The 21,558-nt window shown below is 42.4% G+C and overlaps 2 protein-coding genes and 1 pseudogene across 2 annotated transcripts in view; 2 read left to right on the top strand and 1 right to left on the bottom strand.

The window, feature by feature from the left end:
- Window positions 1-235: 235 nt before the first annotated feature.
- LOC147855355 (uncharacterized) overlaps window positions 236-21,558 on the top strand; it is an 85,647-nt gene continuing 64,324 nt past the window's right edge. Inside the window, exon 1 of the mRNA XM_087330453.1 lies at window positions 236-245. The gene's annotated coding sequence lies outside the window, so the exon portion shown is untranslated. The remainder of the gene's footprint in view (window positions 246-21,558) is intronic.
- LOC147855358 (xanthine dehydrogenase 2-like) lies at window positions 11,628-13,713 on the top strand. The gene is made up of 4 exons (XM_087330002.1): window positions 11,628-12,135; window positions 12,284-12,369; window positions 12,453-12,912; window positions 12,990-13,713. Exons 1-3 carry the CDS (start codon window positions 12,013-12,015, stop codon window positions 12,709-12,711), a joined length of 468 nt encoding a protein of 155 aa, XP_087186128.1. The 5' UTR covers window positions 11,628-12,012; the 3' UTR covers window positions 12,712-12,912; window positions 12,990-13,713.
- Window positions 15,624-19,851, bottom strand: LOC147855357 (uncharacterized; annotated as a pseudogene).

Genomic DNA, 21,558 nt, shown 5'->3' with positions numbered 1-21,558 from the left:
TCATTTCACGTGACTCCTCATCGATCCCAATTTCGGCAATATACGATCCGTCACTCCGACTCAGTTCGAGTCGGCAACTCACAACACTGTGACATCATCGGAATCGGCACAGTAGAGCTCAACCTTGCAGGTGGCTCTACACTTGTACTCCACAATGTCCGACATGTACCCGAGCTCTCAAGGCCATTGATCTCAGTCGGACAACTAGATGAAGACGGCATTCGTGCCGGTTTTTCTTCGGGAGGGTGGACACTCCACAGGGGGAACCTCCTGCTGGCTAGAGGACCCAAGATACACTCACTGTATCCGTTACATGTTACGCTCAGAGAGGGTAACCTGTTTTTGGTGGATATTCCTGTGTCATCACTATGGCACAGAAGATTAGGACACCTCAGCAAGGCCGGCATCACGCACCTATCTAGAGCCGGATACATCCCCAAACTCTCCTTCTCCGACCATCAATTCTGCGAGCATTGCCAGTATGGCAAACAAGCAGCCGCATCACACCCGACATCAGCACCAAGAGAAACGAGACCTCTCGATTTGGTCCACTCGGACGTCTGTGGCCCAATGCCGCATCAGTCTCTCGGCGGTGCCTCTTACTTCGTCACTTTTATTGACGATTCGACTCGAAAGGTGTGGGCTTATCCGATTCGCACCAAAGATCAGGTCTTCTCGATCTTCACCGATTGGCTCGCTATGGTAGAAAATCAAACCGACCGAAAGCTGAAATGCTTTCGGACAGACAATGGGGGAGAGTTCAAATCCGAAGAATTCGTCAAATTCTGCCGACAACGCGGCATCCGACGTGAATTTACGGCACCACACAGCCCGGAGCAAAACGGGATTGCAGAACGAATGAATCGGACAATCCAAGAAAGGATAGTTTCCATGCTCCAACACTCCGGACTGTCGGATGGCTTCTGGGCAGAGGCTCTACTCACGGCAGTACACATAATCAATATGTCGCCAAGTAGACCTCTAGGACTTCAAATTCCTCAGGAACTATGGATCGGCAGTAAGCCGAATTACGACAAGCTGAGGATCTTCGGATGCGAGGCGTACGCCCTTATTCCGAAAGATGATCGCCGAAAACTTGCACCTCGGTCCAGGAAATGCATTTTCCTTGGATATGGATCCGACGGCGAAATGGGATACCGACTCTGGGACCCCGAACGCAGGCAAATCGTTCGAAGTTCGGACGTTGTGTTCAACGAGTCGGCTATGAATCCATCCGCCGAAAAACCGATCGAAGTCCGAAGGGTAACGTTTTCCGATGTGCCGACCCTTCAAGAAGGCCCCGCTCTCAACACACGGTCAGCTTCACGGGTAGCTGAACCTTACACTACCGACTCGGACAACTCCGACTCGGCACCGCAGAACAATCCGCTTTCGGACCATCCGACCTCGATACCCGATGCGACCAGTCCAATCATACCTCGACGATCCGAGAGACTGTCGCAACCTCCGGAGAGGTATTCTCCTGGAATCTTCTTCACCGACGCCGGCGAACCGACGTCTTACGAAGAAGCATCGACATCTGTCGATTCCGCCACCTGGCATCTGGCGATGGAGTCGGAAATGCACTCCATTCGGGCAAACAAGACTTGGGATCTGGTCCAATTACCTAGGAACCGACGTGCTCTTCCTTGCAAGTGGGTTTATCGACTAAAAGAGACGTCTGATTCGACCACCCCAAAGTACAAGGCCAGATTAGTTGCGAAGGGCTTCCGACAAGAATATGGCGTCGACTTCGACGAGATTTTTTCACCAGTGGTGAAAATGACAACCCTTCGTTTTCTGCTCGGCGTAGTGGCAGCCGACAACTTGGAGCTGATTCAGCTAGATGTCAAAACAGCCTTCCTCCATGGTGATCTCGAGGAGGAAATTTATATGGAGCAGCCAAAAGGCTTCGTGGCAACTGGCCAAGAACATCTAGTCTGCCGACTCAGGAAGAGTCTATACGGCCTCAAACAGGCACCGCGACAATGGTACAAGAAGTTCGACGACTTCATCCAATCGATCGGCTTCTCCAAAAGCGATGAGGACCATTGTCTCTTCACCAACACAGCTCAAGATGGATCACCCATCTTCCTCATCATTTACGTGGACGACATGCTACTTTCTGGACGCCACGCGGGCGAATTTGCCGATCTCGTTCGGCAACTGCGGTTGAAGTTTGCCATGAAGGACCTCGGTCCGGCACGACACATCCTTGGCATGAAAATTAGTCGGCATCGCGATAAACGACATCTCTTTTTGTCTCAGACCGACTATATCGGACGTGTCTTGGAACGCTTCAACATGCAATCAGCCAAATCTGCTTCAACCCCGCTCCCAATGAATCTTCGGCTCTCTCAGCGAGACTGCCCGACATCCGGCCCGGAGGGGGAAGATATGAAGTCGGTACCGTATGCACCGGCAGTCGGCTCCCTTATGTACCTGATGGTCGCGACACGGCCTGATATTTCTCACGCCGTAGGAGTCGTTAGCAGATTTATGCACAATCCTGGCCGATCGCATTGGAACGCAGTCAAGCATGTGTTCAGATATCTGGCTGGCACAAAAGACCATGGCATTCTTTTCGGTCCGAACCGAACCTCAGGCGTAGTCGGTTACACCGACTCGGACTTCGCCGGCTGTATAGACAGTCGGAAATCAACAACCGGATACTGCTTCAAATTCGGCAATGGAGCAATTTCGTGGAAGTCGAAACTTCAGGAGTGCACAGCGACCTCAACGACCGAAGCAGAATATGTAGCTGCGTCCGACGCAGCAAAAGAAGCTTTGTGGCTCGGTCGGCTGGCGCACACATTTCGACAAGTCGACCATGACTCAGCTCCAGTTGTCTACAGCGACAGTCAAGGTGCTGTTGCCCTGTCGAAAAATCCGGTTCACCACAACGCCTCCAAGCATATCGACGTTCGATATCACTTCGTTCGGGACTGCGTCATTTCAGGGAAAATCGGTCTAGAGAAAATATCCACAACCGACAATGTCGCAGATGGAATGACCAAGTGTCTCTCGGCAGACCGCTTTCGGTCTCTTCGGCATCAGATGGGCGTAACGACAAACCAGTCCGGTTAGAGCTGGACACAGAGCAGGATGGTTCCCGACAACCGACATCAGTTCCTTAATGATCGGCTTCAACTGTTCCGACCCGACCAGTTCGGTCTTCTGCCTTCGGACCCTGCCGACTCGAACAAAAACTGATATGTCCGAGAACCTAAGTCTATACCTGTAATCTTAGATAACCCATGTATACGCCCATTACGGGGGAGTGTCGAATACATGTGTATAATGGACGTATTCACACTATCTCGTCTTGGCCATTTATGTAATTAGCATAAAGGGTAGTTGCCCTAAGTCGGTCCCTATATATAGTGACCTTGTAACCTCTTTGTAAGGTTGGATGTTGTATTATTGCTTTATGGAATAAGAAAGTCTTTTGTGTCTCTCTCTCTCTCTCTCTCTCTCTGTGCACGACCTACAATCTGTCATACGCAGGTACTCAACAGCAATCGAATGCTTCTTGATCTTCCGCATAGACGACCTCGTCTACAACAAAGTGTGCCGAGTGTAGTCATCGTTGAAGGTTACAAAGTAACGACCTCTACCAATACTCACTTTTTGCACCAATCCCCATACATCCGAATGGATTAAATCGAACTTGTTTCGGCGCCGATTTCTTTCATTTGGGAATGGAAGTCAGTGATGCTTCCCTAATTGGCAGGCTTCACAGACTTGACCCTTTGGGCCACTAAATTTCGGCAAGCCGAAAACGATGTTCTTTGTCTGCATTTCCCGAAGCCGCAGGAAGTTTACATGGCTGAACCACTTGTGCCACAAGTCAATATCCGATTCGACTTTTTGTCCCTTGGCAAACATAGTGGTGCCTACGCCCTTCATTTCGAGCATAAACATCCTCCCATCTCTACACCCTTGCGCGATGATCTTGCCTTCTTCCTCTATGAAACAACTGAGGTGAGTAAAGCAAACTTGCATGACTTGGTTGACAATTTGTCCGACCGACACCACGTTCTTGGTGTTTGTCGGCACATGCAAGACATTTCTCATTATTCCTCTCTGACCAACATGGCTCATAGGGACATATCTGATGTGTTCAATGGGGTGAGGTGTGTCATTGCCAGTTTCGACAACCCCCGACAGCTCCAGAGTCGAGAACCACTCCTTGTGATTTGTCATGTGGTTCGATGCGCCTGAATCCACATACCACACCTCGTTTGACCTTGAGGTGTTCACCGCCATTGAGTTGGCCTTGCGCTTCATTACAAAAAGGTTGGGCCCGTCTCGGCTCGCCCTAAGCCTTCAACGTAGTGCGATCTTTGACACCTATCTGCATCCCCTCAGCTTGATCCGAATCGGCTTGCTTATTCCAGCACTCGCTCTATCTGTGGCCCTTTTGGCCATAGTACTAGTAGTCGATTGCGACTTTCCCTTGCCAACGTCCGACACCGCCTTGACTCCCTCTACTCGTGGAGGGTTCAGTACCGTCGTTAACATTTAGATTATGCCTCGAGTTTTGCTCATGTTGGTCGGCTCCATTGCGTGCCGACCCGCCTCATCCACCATGATCATGGGGCCGATTCATCTCCGTGTACAACATCTTGTTATCGATGTGCGTAGTCATCGACACAACCGAGTGGTTCTTGTGATATGACAAGACTCGAACCCATGACCTTTTGTTACATGGGTCAAGCTCTTGACCATTAGACTATTTGCTATAATACAAAAGATATTATTTTCATTTAAGTTTTACTACAGAAAATTGATGTATATTCTAGATTACTCTATAACATTCTAGAAACTTCAGGAATACTCCTGAGAACACTATAAAAGGAGGCACAAGGCATTATTTCGAACCAAATCGGTTCAACGCCAGTCTTAAGCCTCCTAGCTACTATTGTATATTCTCTTAACATAATATATATCTTTTGTTATCATCATTCTCTCTCTCTCTCTCTCTCACACACACACACTCTTTCCTTCTCTCGAGAGTTCTACACCTCCCTTAGTACTAATCCTCATCTTTTAGTACTAATTCCTTATCTGTCTTAGTATTGTTCTTGACAATACTTCTCTGTCTTAGTACTGCTCCTGACTATTTGAACCGATTTTGGTCTCCTTCCTTCTCTTCCTTTATCTTCTTACTTCTCCCTCCCTTCATACTAATCTCTTATTCCTCTTTTCTCTTATACTATGGCCATTGTTAGCGTTCAAGAATATCAATCTGTTTTTTTCGGAGTTTCAATGCTTGAAAGAGAGGTTTCTCGCATTGGAACAAGAAAATCAACGATTATTGGGGGAGCTTCAACAAATCTCCTTAGAGAAGCAGCAGACGCAACAACAACACGGGGAACTAGCGTTACGCATGCAACAACTCGAAGCAACCATAGTAGCAATGCAACAACAAGGACCCAGTACGCAAGGGGTTCATAAAGAACCCAAGATCGGCCTTCCCATGAAATTCAATGGAACGCGATCGCAGTTTAGAGGATTCCTTAATCAGGTACGATTAGTCATTCAAATGCATCCTTCTCGATATCCCACCGATGCATCATGAGTGGGTTTAGTAGGCATGTTGTTAAGTGGCTCAGCTTTGGCATGGTTCGCTCCGTTGTTAGAAAAGGAATCTCCTTTACTAAACAATTTTGAAGAGTTTTTAAGTGAGTTTAAAGCCTGTTTTGGAGATAGTAACAGCATAAGGAACACAATCAACAAAATCCGACGATTACGTCTAGGTGATCGTCCAGCCTCCACATACGTTGCAGATTTCCGCCTACTCACCTCCAATATCCCCTAGGATGACCAAGCACTTATGGATCAATTTCGTTATGGTCTACGTAACGATGTCAAGGATTTACTCTTGACCTTCCCCGAAGAACCAAAGTCATTGACAGAAGCAATCAGTCGCGCGGTGAGATGCGACAACCATCTTTTCGAATGACATTCGGAACGTCAGTTCCAGAAGCCAAGGGCAAGATCAGAGCCCACCTATGCCTCAGTGGTAGCAAAACCTTTTCCAAGGGAGTCATATAATGCGCCTCTAGTTAATACTCCAACTCCGATGGAAATTGACACTATACGTCGTCGCGGACCATTATTGGAAGAAGAAAAGTAGCGACGTCAAGAAAATCGACTATGTCTTTATTGTGGTGGACCAGAGCATATTGCAATGAACTGTCCCCATAGGCCAAGAAGACAGATGAACCAAATAGTTGCTAGTCCTAATTGTACTAAACCCGTCTATTTCGATAGGAATATCTGATAGTCCTAATAGTACTAATAGCCCAAATCTATCGAACAAATTTGATGTCCTTTGTCAGTTAGAAGAAGAGTTAAACGACTAAGTCTAGCCAAAATAGGAGTCATTTGGTTGGACAACCCTAGATCTATGCATCCGATTAGTGGTTCCATTCCCTCTAAGCAAGTTAGCAATGTGTTCTTAACCCAAGTAACCGTTAGTACTAAAAGTGCCTCTCCAGTACATGTCTCAGCACTCCTAGATCCCAGACTTAATTCTTGCTTCATGGATAGGAAATTTTCCCAAGCTCATCAGATATCCCTAAGAAAACTCTCGTGTCTAGCCTTTGTAGTAGTCATTGATGGTCGTCCCATTGCTTCCAGAAATATCATAGAAGAGTTAGAGCCCGTGAATATTGTCCTAAATAATTTAGCGTGTGTAGTATCATTTAATATAATTAGTATCCTAGAAATCAACTACGAAATTCATGATAATGAGCTATTAGCAATAGTGGACTCTTTTACGGAATGGAGGCATTTTCTAGAGGGATCTTCTCATCAAGTCACCGTATTCAGTGATCACAAAAACCTTACCTACTTTCAGAATGCTCGTGTGTTAAATCGACATCAAGCTCGATGGGACCAATTCCTCACTCATTTTGACTTCAAAATTACATATCGTTCGGAGAAGCAACAAGGGAAGGCAGATGCATTATCATGACGCTCATATCTAGGACCGCGTCTTGGCATGCCAGCTTTCGATAACCAAAAGCAAGTAATCCTGGGACCAGCATGACTGCAAGCAACACAGGTCTTCGGAATGCCCTTTGATTCCCACGTTATCGATATCATACGTGAGGACTTGAAGACAAATGCTTTCACCCAAGCCATTCTAGCACAAATTGATCCCTCTCGAGCATCTTGTTCATAGTCGCAACAACCAGGTACGGACTATCGACAATTCGAATGTCATGATGGATTACTATTCTTTAAGAAATTGTTGTATGTTCCTAATGGTTCTTGTTGCCTTCGAGTAGTCCAAAACTATCATGACACATATACAGCTGGGCATTTTGGTAGTATTAAAACATTAGATTTAGTACAACGATCATTCTGGTGGCCCCATATGTGACAATTTGTCGAAGATTTTGTTTGGACTTTTGATACATGTTGCAAAGCAAAAATGCCAAGGCATCATCCATATGGTTTATTAGAACCATTACCAATTCCAAGCAAGCCGTGGCAATCCATTGCTCTAGATTTCAATTTTCATCATAGATCTTCCGGTCTCTAAGGTATTCGATGCGATCTTAACAGTAGTAGATCGATATACAAAGATGTACTAAGGAAATCTCCAGTGAGGAAACCGCCGAAACTGTCATGCATGAAGTATGTCGACATCATGGCCTTCCCAATAGTATCATTAGCGACCGTGGACCCTAGTTCATCTCGAAATTCTGGAAGCACCTCTTTAAAATGCTCAAGGTCACTTGTAACCTCTCCTCCGGCTACCACCCGCAAACAGACGGCCAAGTAGAACGAACAAATCAAATGCTGGAGCAACATCTTCGGTGCTTTCTAAGCTATCATCAAGATCGACAAAGGTTACACCATTTTATGCTTATACGGGTTGTCACCCCCGGTGGTGTGTATTTGAAACCCCAAAGTTACCCACAAATCCTTGTGTAGAGGATCGTTTGGAGCGGTTACGCAAGATACAAGTGGATTTATCTACTCATCTACAGCAAGCTCAACAAACACACAATGTTTATGCAGATCGTCATCGGCTTCCATCTAGTTTTAACATTGGAGATCGAGTATGGCTACTTCGACGACCCATCAAGACTACTCGCCCCTGCGAGAAGTTGGATTATCAACGATTATGTCCTTTCTATATTATCGGAAAAATTAATGATGCCACTTTTCTTCTTGATCTACCTCCACAACTTCGGATACATCTGGTGTTTCATAGTTCTCTCCTCGAACCCTATCAAGATAGCACCATCCCAGGTCGTATTAAACAACCTCCACCCTTGATCGAACTTGAAGATGGACCTAAGTATGAGGTTGCCGCCATCCTCGATTCCAAGATTGTTCGCAACAAGCTCTACTATTTAGTCGATTGGCTAGGATATAGTCCTAGCGAGAGTACTTGGGAACCAATAAAGAATGTGACCAATGCTCATGCTCTTCTTGAAGACTTCCATCGTCAATATCCAGACAAACCGGGTCCTCAATCCAAAACGACTCGTGACACTCATTGTTTTAAAGGAGGGATAGTGTCATGATATGGAAAGACTTGAACCCATGACCTTATGTTACATGGGTCGAGCTCTTGACCATTAGACTATTTGCTGTAATACGAAGGATATTATTTTCATTTAAGTTTTACTACAGAAAATTGATGTATATTCCAAATTTCTCTATAACATTCTAGAAACTTCAGGAGTACTCCTGAGAACACTATAAAAGGAGGCACAAGGCATTATTTTGAACCAAATCGGTTCAATGCCAGTCTTAAGCCTCCTAGCTACTATTGTATATTCTCTTAACATAATATATATATCTTTTGTTATCATCATTCTCTCTCTCTCTCTCTCTCTCTCTCTCTCACTCACTCACTCTTTCCTTCTCTCGAGAGTTCTACACCTCCCTTAGTATTAATCCTCATCTTTTAGTACTAATTCCTTATCTGTCTTAGTACTGTTCATGACAATACTTCTCTGTCTTAGTACTGCTCCTGATAGTTCTCTTCTACGAGCAACATTGATTAAAGCTCGAAAAACGAAGGCGTATTCTCCCTCGTGCAGATTGTCATTCGGAATGCTTCGAACTTTGACACCAAGCCTCTGAGACAGACTTGTACCATCTCGTCCTCTTCCATGGTTACATTGACGGGAGCAAGAGAGTCGCATATCTCCTTTGTCTTGGAGGTATAGTCAGCCACCGACATATCTCTCTGTCGAACGTTGCTCAGCTCTTGTGTGAGCTATAACTTTTCGGTTGTGGTGCTTGTGGCAAAAATGTTCTTCAGATTTCCCCAAGCATCCTTTAGCATTTTGGCGTCCCTGATATAGGTCGAAAGTTGGTCATTCACACAGGATGCAAAGTAGTACAAAACTTTGTTTGGCGCCTGTCCCCAAGCTGGGAAATCTATGTGTGTCGACTTGGGTGTTGCATCATTAGTTCATTCGACATAACTCCAGTAACCATGGCCGAGTAGGTACTGGTGCATCTTGTATGGCCAAGATGCGTAGTTGCTCCTATCAAGCTTCTCTTTCGGAAGTGAGCTTCCCATTCCTCTATCCATGTTCCTGTCTTCTCTTTTTCCGAAAAACGAAGAAAGCTTGTCTCTGTCTGATGGTTGTTTACGTACCCATATTTAACGTTTAAATACGTATAGTACCTCATAATTTGTGTAGTACGTACTATACCTCAATGTTGTTCAGTTAAATATTAGAAAGAAGAACAGAAACATGTCCTAACTCTGACTGTGATAATCATAGAAGATAGAAGATGAAGATGAAGAAGAGAGAAAAGAAGAGAGAAACTTATCCTGAGTGTGATAATCGTAGCCGATTCCTCAATTTATGAGGGCATAATCGTAAATAATTAGAATTTGAAATAGAACATCATGATACACGCTTACATTGATTTATAGAATAAGTGAATGTCGACATCCATATTATAAGTATTTTAAGATGTAGAACTATAATGTACATCACAAAATTGTGTAAATATAGATGCTTTTTACAATATTACAAATATATTTTAGAAAGGTAAATAATTTTCAAATTCTAAAAGTATTTAACATACTATACGTAAAATAAGTATTTTATAAGTATTTAACATACTAAAAGACATATTTAACGTATTTTTTAATTGGGAGGTACTATACGCGTATTAATACGTCATATACGTATGGTATTTGTACCGTATCTAACGTGCCTAACAACCTTGCTCTATCTTGATCGCTTGCTTTCTTGTCGGCTATAGAGGAGTCTCAACCCTCGCGCTCTAATACCATGAAAAAGAATGCGTGTGCGGAAGTGTGTGTGAAAGACACCCAGTACACAATCGATTGTTCGAAACTTGACAATTAGGAAAACGCAAAGAATAGATACACAGTGAGTGAGAGAGAGACAGAGAGAGCAGACAACAAACTCGTATTCAACAATAATCGACACTTTGTACATCCAACGTGCTCAATGAGCACTTTTTACATACAAGCCCCGATGAGTGGGCTAACACAAGTACTTACAAGTACTTGAATGCTCATTAATTGAGTCAGACACTAACAGCCTATAATATTCCTACTCACTATAATAGGAATATAGGCCCCTAATGGCCATTTGGATTTCATCCGACTTGAACTCTATTCGATTCGGCTCTTGGCTTCTAGATGTCCTATACCTGTTTGAACGACATCTGTCAAACTTGTCTCTTCTTGAGAATTAGTGATATGACTGTGATAGAAATCCTCATCGGAGAAACCCAAAACATCTGTTGCGGTCGTGTCTTCATCCATGGGAATCCAAGTGTCGTGATCAATTAGAAGTTCAATTCTTTCGATGCTATTCATTCGAAGATGATAGTCACACTGATCACAAATACTCTTATTGGTTTTTGCTTTGCCTGATACTGAGTAATATTAGTAATGAGCGCAATAACTCTCGCATTCGTAAGAATATTATTCTTATTGCTTCGATTCATGTACCAGCACGTGTCTACCAGTTTCACCAGCTTCTTCAGCTGATTCAGCCTATGTTGAGCTTGTCTCTCAACAACTCTCGCATTCGTAAGAATATTATTCTTATTGCTTCGATTCATGTACCAGCACGTGTCTTCCAGTTTCACCAGCTTCTTCAGCTGATTCAGCCTATGTTGAGCTTGTCTCTCAACAATATGTAATGAGGAACAAGGAAATGCACATGCATGCTGACACACGTGATGCCCGTGGTCTGAAATCGGTTCATCTAAAATTTTTTAATGTCTTAAAACGTATACCATGTTTGCAATACAAATCAGCCATATATCTCCAATTCTAACCATCCTTTGGTAGAGTTCCTAAACCCTTAAACCCTAATTCAGTGTATACATACATATGTATGTATATTCAGTACCTATTAGAAAACCCTAAACTGTAAATCTGTATGTATCATCCTATTCATATAATATTGCAAAGTCAATGATTAGTAAAAAAAAACCAATCATAAGGTTCAGTCACCAGTGTATATATATATATATATATATATATGTATATGTCTCTTTTCAGTGCAAGGATTTGTTTGATGGAAATCCGAAAATCTACACCAGTAGGATGCAAAGCAATCTCTGGAAGAGTTCCTGAATCCTAAAATTCAAACCCTAAACCTATACTCATATATATGTCTCCAACGCATAGCACTGCTCGGTAGAAATCCTGAACAATAAACAGTTTGTTCTTCTCTATGGAGAATCCTAAGCATGATCAGTCAGTTACAATAAGCTTCTATGTCAATGGAGAGCTTGTTGTTGTACACAATCCCAAGCCGCATCTCAGTTTGGCAGACTACCTGCGAGATCATTTGTCATTAAAAGGACTTAAACTTCCATGCAAACAGGGAGGATGCGGAGCTTGTACTGTTATTCTCACTACTCCATCTTCATCATCATCTTCTTTCCAAAGAATTAGAAATTTTGTACAAAAATTTGATCCAGATAGTTTTAGTTCACCTCTGCCAATCAATTCTTCGGCCTTTGATTTTGATGGATGGGCTTTCTGTCACTACGGTTGAGGGATTGGGATCGGAGAAGATCGGATTGTCGCCACTGCAAGAAGCTCTTGTTCGACACCATGGCACTCAATGCGGTTTCTGCAGTCCTGGATTTGTATGACTACAGTCTCTTTTGGCGTCTATGGATTCTAGAGAGACAATTACAGCAAGCGGTGTTGAATTTCTATTCAATTTCAGCAAGGAGTGTACATATCTGGACTTGTATTAGAAGCACTTGGCTGACTTCTTTCACTCATGTGTAGGTTATGAGCATGAGTGGCTTAATGATATCTTCACCAAATCCAACTCAACAAGAAGTCGAAGATCAGCTTGATGGCAATCTATGCAGGTATAGCATTTCGTTTATTTCCTCATTTGTGTCAGCATTACTGTGATGAAGAGCATTTATTGATCTTTGCCCACCCTATACAGATGCACTGGCTATAGGCCAATTCTTGATGCTTTTCAAACGTTTTCATGCAAAGTGAATCATCATGATGGTTGTAAGATAACCTGTCAGATTCCAAGTAGAGACATTGAGGATATCGGGTACACTCCCAGCATTGTGAGAGGCCCAATAATAAAGTCGTCTAAGCAGGGGATTACTTGGCAACGAGTTCATTCCTTGTTAGAACTGTTCTCTGAAATTGAGAGACAAAGGGAAAGTCAGAGAGAATCAGATTGGTTGTAGGTAATACACTGGAGTATATCCCACTAAGGACTACGACTTTGTCATAGATATATCACGGGTCCCTGAACTACTGACGTCGCAAGTTTGTGATGACGGTGTAACTATTGGTGGAGCATTGCCTATCACAGATTTTATGAATCTTATTTGGGAAAACAAGGATTTTCATCTACTTATCCTCCAATCTTTAGACACTTGAAAAGAGTAAGAATAAGCATAGTTTGCTATCCCTGACATTGATTGATCTTGTATGTCAATAAAATACAGGTATTTGATGGCAGGTTGCAACGCCTCAGATCAGAAACGTGGGGTCTGTTGCGGGAAATTTGATGATGGCCCATGATCATGCAGACTTCATTTCTGATATTTCTACCATCTTGATGGCTGCAGATGCAAGGTTATATATTGCTTCAGGAAATTCCCTACAACTAATGGATTTGATAACTCTTGATCAGTTTTTCCAATTATCCAAACAAATTATGGTTATACTTGAAGTGCGCCTTCCAGCTTTTGGTCTGCATGTATCGTTCTTTACATATAAGGTTGCTTTACGGAATGTAAATGCTCATGCTCTTGTCAATGCCGCTTTCAAGTTCGAAATAGATGAGGCCACTGGTAATTTTACGTATGCTAGTCTATCTCATCTTGCCTGGTTTTATTCCAAACATTGCCTTTGGTGTTTCTGCCAAATGCATTGCTAGTATATAAGAAGCAATATCTCTACTTTCATAGTTTGTGCAAGACATCGTGCAGTAAGAAACCATTGTAATTTATTTGATGTCCCAAAAATGGCATTCCCATAAAAAGTAGTCAACACAAAGACTCTCTCACAAAACCTCAATAGTGACAGACCTGGTAGAGGACCTATACAGGTCAGTAATCCCTTAAATCCAATAACCATGAAAACCTATAAATTTCATAGTTCCCTTGAGGAGACTCCAATTCACCTGATCATAAGTCTTCTCAAAGTTCAATGCAAGAATCTTACATGTACCAATAACAAGATTCTTTGCCTTTTTTTATCTTATCATGAAATCTTATATTAATATCTTATCAAAGGCCAAAGTAGGCTACGTGACCCGATGGTTAATCCAAGTAAATCTTATGGAAGTGTGCTAAAATAAAACAAAAATAAAATTGTATGTGAACTATGGTAACTTCCATCTGTAATAGTCTGTGGTCAATTACAAGGTATAGGAACCATGGATACAGGTAATGCAGATGACGGAAGGATGAAATACATAAATACATATCTAGGAGAGGTACAACGTGAGTGGATCAGCCCGTATATCCTCTTTAATGCATAACTGAGAGGATATTCCCCATTAGACATTTTGAGGAACTCCCAAATGTGGCAACGAGTGAATTGATCTTGCTCTTGGGACTGCATTGAAAGCTTTGTGGAAATCTATAAAGGAACACTGAATCCTTCGAATGTGGGCTCTACCCTCCTCTATGACAGCACTTATTGCAAATTCATAATCTAGAGTATGGATGCATTCAATTTGGCCAGTGAGTAACTTATCATAATAGTGTCAAGGCAGCTTCTCCCAACTTGAGGGAAGGCACAATCATTTTCAGGAAAGCCCTCATACATTTCTCTATTGAAAATTAAGGCCAATAGCTAGTCACTTCTTAGGAATGTAGGAAATGTTCTGCAACTAGACCATCATGATTTTGCACACTTCCTGTGCAACCTATCAATAGACTCCTTGTCAATACTTTATGTAAATATGTGTGAGAGCAGGGGATGAATGGATGTGGTACATGTGGATGCTCTGGTACATTATATAATGTAGTTTAATACTCCTCTAATATATCTGGGGAAGTGATAGGTTAAGATGGAGAGATTCCCCTCACAAGTTGTCATTCCTCTGTAGGACCTTGGCAAGTAAATAACTGGTAAATGGATTTTGCCTGCTGAATTAGAAAGATCCTAGTTTCTAACCAACGACAAGACGAAAACAATGCATTACTGCCATGGGTAGTGAGGCCTAGGCAGTTTGATCATGTATTCTACATGTGGTGATGCATTTGTAGGAAAGTAATATTTGTAGGTCGTAAGTAATATTTGTAGGTCGTAACAAAACGATGGCCCTGTCTCTTTTCTTTTTCTTATTTTTATTAGTAACCTTCAGGTGACAGGAGATGCTGAGTACCTTAATGATCTTGAAGCTGGAAGTGAGTTATACGCTGCATTTGTTTTGTCCACTGTGGCTAGCGCAAAATTAAAAAGCATAGATGAAAAGAAGGCATTAGCTAAGAGAGGTGTAGTAGCATTCATATCTGCAGATACTATTGGTGCAGAAGGTTACTGCAATATAGTCAGGTGTGTATAAGTATACCACTGAAAGTCTTATAAGTTTTCAATACTCTATGGGAGTTGATTTTTTATTGATCCATATTGAGATTTCTGCAATTTGAGGAGTGTTCCGGAATATCTTTGTCAGATGCGGATGTGAGTTTTGAAGAGTATTCAGGGATAATGGGGTATTTAACTCAAGTTTTTCAATGCTCTTACATGGAAGTTGCATCCCTGCACGTTCTACCCTGCGGAAACTATCTGTAGGGACACTTTTCCTTTTCTTAGGCACATCCATATTATCTCTATGGTGATCCCTACTTGCTGAAATTTCATATCAGCTATAAATCTGGGGGTTTATGTTGATTTCACATAATTAAACTGTGATCCAATTCGCTTCCATAATGGAACGCAGTAGCAGATATGAACAAGAGATAATGTGGCATGATATTTAAGGGTTTCAGGGCTCAGGGCTACAAGGAATAATTTATGATGCAATGGAAACTTTGAAGCTAACGTTTCTATTCTCCAGACTTGAGGATCCATTTTGCATTATATTTACTGCGAAATTCCTCATAGAAGCAGTTGGTTATCAAGCATGTCATAGGAAAATTTAATTACGACGAGGGAAGGCAAGAGAAATGTGACTCAAAACACAGGCTGATGATATTTGCAGCAAATGCAAGCTCACAAACAGCATGGCTGGAATACAGCATAATTTAGACAGCTAATCAGCATAAGATAGACATATAACATACTAGAGAAAACTAGTTGTAACCTTCCCTCAGGGCATAGGTATGATTAGTAACTAACCCAAATAAAAGGCATATGCATGGAGCATACTAGTAACATTTCATGAGTGCCCTAGGTGTAAAGGCCTGAACAAAGATCTGCTTGTCAGAGATGAAAATCTCAAGAAAGAAAGAAAGATATATTAACGTCTTTTAAGAGGCCAAAATGGCCTATAAGACCAAATAAGAGATTACATCTTGAGTGTTGTTTTGTCTTTGAGAACAAATCAAAATAAAATAAATACTAAACAGTAAATATAAAAGTAAATAAGATGAAAAGAGAAGAAACGAGGGAATCTGGTTTTTGGCACATGTGAGATTCTCAAGTTAGGTATATTGTAGCTTTTATCTTCGAAAGATCTCTAGCATAGGTCGATCCAGAATGGAAATGTCTCCGAAGCAAGGGAAGCACCTGAGATGGCAGGAGATAATGGCTTTTATCTGTCGATGACAAGGGTGTCGAGGTCGTGGTCCATGGGGGCAGGGCCTACGTGCATGGCAAATTGCTATTGCCCAATCAATTGTAACACCTTTGTTATGTCCTGATCTGGAGCCCATTTGTGTATCCCATGATGGACTTATAGGATTAGTAGGAGTGATGGGGCTAAAGAAAGTTGTGATTGTTCTTTGTGGATGAGCTTGTGTGGCTGTATTCTTCAACAACTTTTCCCGATGTCTCTTGAGGTCTAGCAAGAAAAGTCCCAGGCATCGTTGGTCCTCATATTCCATTACCTTGCGTAGTGGGCCAAAGCCTTGTTTAAAGAGGCAATGGTATCTCCCTCTGATTTCATAAAAGACACTATAGTGACAAACATAGTGTTGTTTAGATTCCACTCCTTGACGACACAATTGGCAAATTCTCTCTTCTAGAGGTAGTCGTGTGTATCTGCCTACCTCAATCTGTAGCTGATGTGATGAAGTTCTTAGCTGCCCTATCACACTACGCAGCGCATAGGATAGATGTATGTCCATATAAGGTGGCCTGATGACGAATCCATCCTTCGATGTATGTAAGAACTGTGTCTTATAGTGGGCCGTCTTTGTACGAAGTGGTATTTTGGGGCTGATCCATTTTATCTTGTTTTCCAAGTTAATAATATCAGTCCGGATCACTCTATTCTTTTCCACTTTGGTCATATTTAGGTGGGGACAGTCCAAGCTCTATTGGAACGGGAGTAGTGCATTTATACTCATGCCATGTGACTCGAACCATTGCTGCATTTCAGCATACCAACAATGAGTGTCTCCATTTTCAGCCAGTTGTCTTGATGACATAAGTGCCAACCTTGGGTACCTTCGTTTAGGTAGCTCCCAAAGACGTTGGATAAATGTCACCGATTGGAACAACGCCTCGGTTATTATAGGTGCTGCTCCCATCTCTGCCCGGATTATATTGGGGGGCACCGATGATTTGCTCATCATGCAAGCAATCATTGATACTAAAGGTCTTTCTAAATTTTTCCAATGATTTGCCTTGTTAAGACTCGGTCCCCATGTTTCTACTCCATAGAGAAGAGTTGGTGTGACAAGTGTATCAAATAACCATAGCTTAGTCTGTGGCTCTTGGAACTGCAAATGTGCACATTGTCTCTCGAGAGCACCAATGGCTGCATATCCATGAGAAAGTCGGGCACAAGCAGCCTCTTGTAAGGAGAACTTAGGTCCTGTAAATGTTACTCCTAGGTATGTGTAGGAGCGTGTGTATTCCACCTTTTCCTCTCCCAAGAAGAATTCTGGTTCTGATCTTGTTACCCATGCTTGAGTGGTGTTAAACACCATCACTTTAGTTTTATTCATGTTGATTGACAAACCTTTGTCCGTACAAAATAGTTTTAAGGCATTTAGATATCTTTGTAGTTGCTCCGGAGAGTCAGAAATCAGCCCAATATCGTCAACATACAGTAATATTTGTATAGCTATACCTGCTAGGTGTGCTCTGGAACCCCCAAATCTCTCTATGTACTGTGATACCTCATCTTTATAGCGACCGAAGAGTGTGGGGGATAGTGGGCATCCTTGCTTCACGCCAATTGTGCTAGCCACCTCCTCTGACAAGCCCTTAGAAGACCGCACTTTTCCTGACACAGATTCATAGAGTGCATAGATTTCCCATTGCATATCTATAGGAACACCAAGGGCTTCTAGCCGCTCCATAAGCTGAGCACGTGGCACCGTGTCAAAGGCTTTTCGGAAATCCACAAAGCAGCAATAAATCGTCTTATTGTGGGCTCTGCCCTCCTCAATAAGGGCCCGGGGGGTGAATATGTGATCCAAAGTTGTGAACCCTTTCCGAAAGCCTGCTTGTCCAATTGAACGGCAACCATTTTGCTCTGCCCATATATTCAATTCTGATTCTAGAATCGAGCCATATAGTTTAGCCAAGTAATGGCCAATCATGATTGTCTTATAGTTGCTTAGCATCATTGGGTCTCCACTCTTTAGGATTGGCACAATGGTATGTTGAGTCCATCTCGTAGGAAAACCTTCACACATGGCTCTATTAAAGATGTGTGCTAGCAATGGGAGGAAGGTGTCACGGGCATAGATAAAGTGCTCACCGACCAATCCATCATGATCTTGGGCGTTCCCAAATTGTAGCCGATGGATGGCATTTCTTACATTTTGTGGTGTAAAGAAGGTTGATTCATGTGGGTGTGAGGCATTCGGGTGGGGAAGAGGAGGTTGCGCCGGGATATCATATAGAACCTTTGCATATTCCTACCACACCTGTGGTGAGGCTAGTTGTGTGGTGGGTTGCCTCTCATTAAACATTTTCCATGCTCTTTTACTCTCTTGTCCTAGAAACAAGCGATACAAATGATCTTCAAATTTAGCCAAATGCAATCTCTTCTTCTTCCTCACGAGGCGTTGGAAGGTTGCTCTCGCTTGGTTGTGTGTATAAATGCCCCGAGTTACATCACGCTACAAGCATCTCCTTGTATCATGGCATTCCTCATCATACTAACTATTTTGTATTACTGTACCGAGTTTGGGGGGATTGGCCGTTGTGTGAGGGAAAACATTTATGGCTGCTTTATGCAATGACTTGGATAAACCTTGGGTAAGTTCTTCAAGGGGTGCGAATGGATCCAAATCTAGCATGCCATTGTATACATTGCAACTATACACATCAATTGTCTTGCCAGTGAATAGATACTTAGCCAGCTCACTCTCCTTAGCATATACATCCTTTGTGCATGAATCCTTTACCTCTAAGCGTAGATATGCATGATCAGCTGCCAAGCCAAGAGGTCTTCCCGATATAGTGAATACTTTTATTTCAGGTATTAGAGATGGAGATCCCATTAGATAATCTACTGTGCTTGCACCCCCTTTTGTGTTCCAACATTTCAAAGCATCTGATCCAGTCCATTGTGACAAGCCATTATATATCACAAATTGATGCCTGCTTCCCAAGGCTAGAAAGTGTTTTCCGTATTCAGTTATAGCTCTCATATCTTGAGCTTGTCGCTTTGGACCAACCTTTTCCACCATAACTTCTCCATAAACAGCCTCGTTGGTGTTAAACATAGTTGTTTGTTCATCCTTGGTTCGTGCATTAAAATCTCCTAATTATGTCCCCCATAGTAGCAAATCTTATGATATCATCATATAGTGGTAGATATGGTGATTCACCTAGAGGTGCAAACCTTGAGTAAGCAGGTGGAAAGTAGCAAATTGCAATATATAAGTCCTTAAGATCCCCTCTTTTTATTCGTATCCACATGTAGCGTGCATCTACATCCTTATGGACAACATGCACTCTACCATGGAGCTCCTCTTTGTATAGCACAACCACTCCTCCCGAACCTCTAGTGCTTCCTCGTGTCCGAGGTTGGGGGCGACATATTGACTCCCATCTATATCCTTGTACTTCGGGGAGTTTGCTAGCCATGCATTGGTGAGTTTCCGTATACGAAGCAATATCTGTGTTTTTCAATGTATCTTCAAAATATCCGACATCTGTCCGTAGAGAGCCGTTGCAATTCCATATGGTCATGCGTAGGGTCTCATAGGCCATATATCGTCAAGCGGTTCTCTTCTCTATAATAATGACCTTGCCGTCTCTATATACGGCCCATTTATTTCAATGTATCTTCAAAATATCCGACATCTGTCCGTAGAGAGCCGTTGCAATTCCATATGGTCATGCGTAGGGTCTCATAGGCCATATATCGTCAAGCGGTTCTCTTCTCTATAATAATGACCTTGCCGTCTCTATATACGGCCCATTTACCTTCCTTCCTTGCATCAAGCACTCGTGGCATGTTTTCTTTGCGGTGTGCCACTTGGGCTGGAGTGAGATCGTTGTCTAAGTATATTTTTTCACCCTTGAGTGCCTTTCTTTTAGAGAGGAAAGCTTTTTTCGTGTCAATATCCATGAAGCGGATGATAAGGGCTTTAGCTCTAGACTCATCTCTTCCCACCCTCCACGCTGAAGCAAATGGAATATTTGATGCTCCAATATTTGTTCCGAGATTCTTGGCATCTTCTTGTGGACTTCCCTTTTCGGCCCAACCAACCACTTGTACATGCAACGCACGAGCTTTCCTCTTGGCTTCTTCTTCTAATGTAGCATTCATCATTGCCATCTTATCCATGGATGTTCCTTTTTGTTTTTTTACTACCTCTATCCAAGGAGCATTTGCTTTAATTTCGTTTTGGGCGTGCTCAGCTTGAGCTTTGGCATCTTTGGCCATGTCTGCCCATGTTTGCATTTCCTTAGTGACATTGGCTTTCACTGTAGAGATGCATCTTTCCACAACTTCTTGTCCTTTTTCTAAATCGACTTTTATAGCTCCTAACTCAACCTTACTTGAGGATATTTCATCCTTAAGGTATTATGTCATGTCATCCTTGAGCTCTAAGTGTGATTTCTCCACATGGCTTATTATGTCTTTCCGCATCTCTTCTAATAACTCAACCTTGAGAGAGGCATGCAATTTTGTTTTCTGTTTCTCTATCTCCTTTTTCATTTCTTGTTTTAGTGCTATTTCTATATCTTCTCTAATAAGATTGATCTCTTGTGCAATCAAATGGTGTAATAAATCATGTTTCCCATTTTCAACATCAAATGGAATGTTGGATGGGGCTTGCATTCTAGGTGCCTTGTGCGCCCTTCTAATGCTATTCGGGGTGCTTCCATCCCTACCTTTTCGTCTATGATATCTTCTTGGGGTCTTCCATGGATCTAGACCTTCGTCATTCGTGTTAAGATCCATCTTTTCATTTTCGGTCCATTCAGACTCCATGGTGTCTTAGGACAGCAGGTATAGGAGATGTTGAGGGCAGAAAGAACAATATAGATTCTAGAAATTTCTACTGGGTAGAAAGGATAGAGGAATAGATTTGGCAGAAGATACAGGGAATCAGGTTTGGCAGAAAACGCACAGGGTCAGGCATTGCAGAAAACACAGAGGACAGACATTGCACAAAACGCAAACAGACATTCACATTGCAGAAAAGGCAGAGGAGAGGACAGACATTGCAGAAAATGTAGAGACAGACAGAGCCTAAACCCTAACTGTAGAGAGAAAGAAAGAAAGAAAGATATATTAACGTCTTTTAAAAGGCCAAAATGGCCTATAAGACCAAATAAGAGATTACATTTCTCGTCTTTGAGAACAAATCAAAATAAAGTAAATATTACACAGTAAATATAAAAGTAAATAAGATGAAAAGAAAAGAGACGAGGGAATCTGGTTTTTGGCACATGTGAGATTCTCAAGTTAGGTATATTGTAGCTTTTGTCTTCGA

Source organism: Azolla caroliniana, unplaced genomic scaffold, assembly GCF_043228905.1.
Source record: "Azolla caroliniana isolate FFs.n. ecotype wild unplaced genomic scaffold, voAzoCaro1.0.p SCAF_14, whole genome shotgun sequence".
NCBI lineage: Eukaryota > Viridiplantae > Streptophyta > Polypodiopsida > Salviniales > Salviniaceae > Azolla > Azolla caroliniana.
This window is presented reverse-complemented; position numbering and strand designations above follow the sequence as displayed.

Bases quoted from the DNA above. Each gene is read 5' to 3' on its own strand.
- LOC147855358 (XM_087330002.1), top strand. From the start codon at position 12,013: ATGGATGGGCTTTCTGTCACTACGGTTGAGGGATTGGGATCGGAGAAG. The intron at 12,136-12,283 runs GTATGACTACAG...ACTCATGTGTAG, and splicing joins GTTTCTGCAGTCCTGGATTT to GTTATGAGCATGAGTGGCTT. The intron at 12,370-12,452 runs GTATAGCATTTC...CACCCTATACAG, and splicing joins CTTGATGGCAATCTATGCAG to ATGCACTGGCTATAGGCCAA.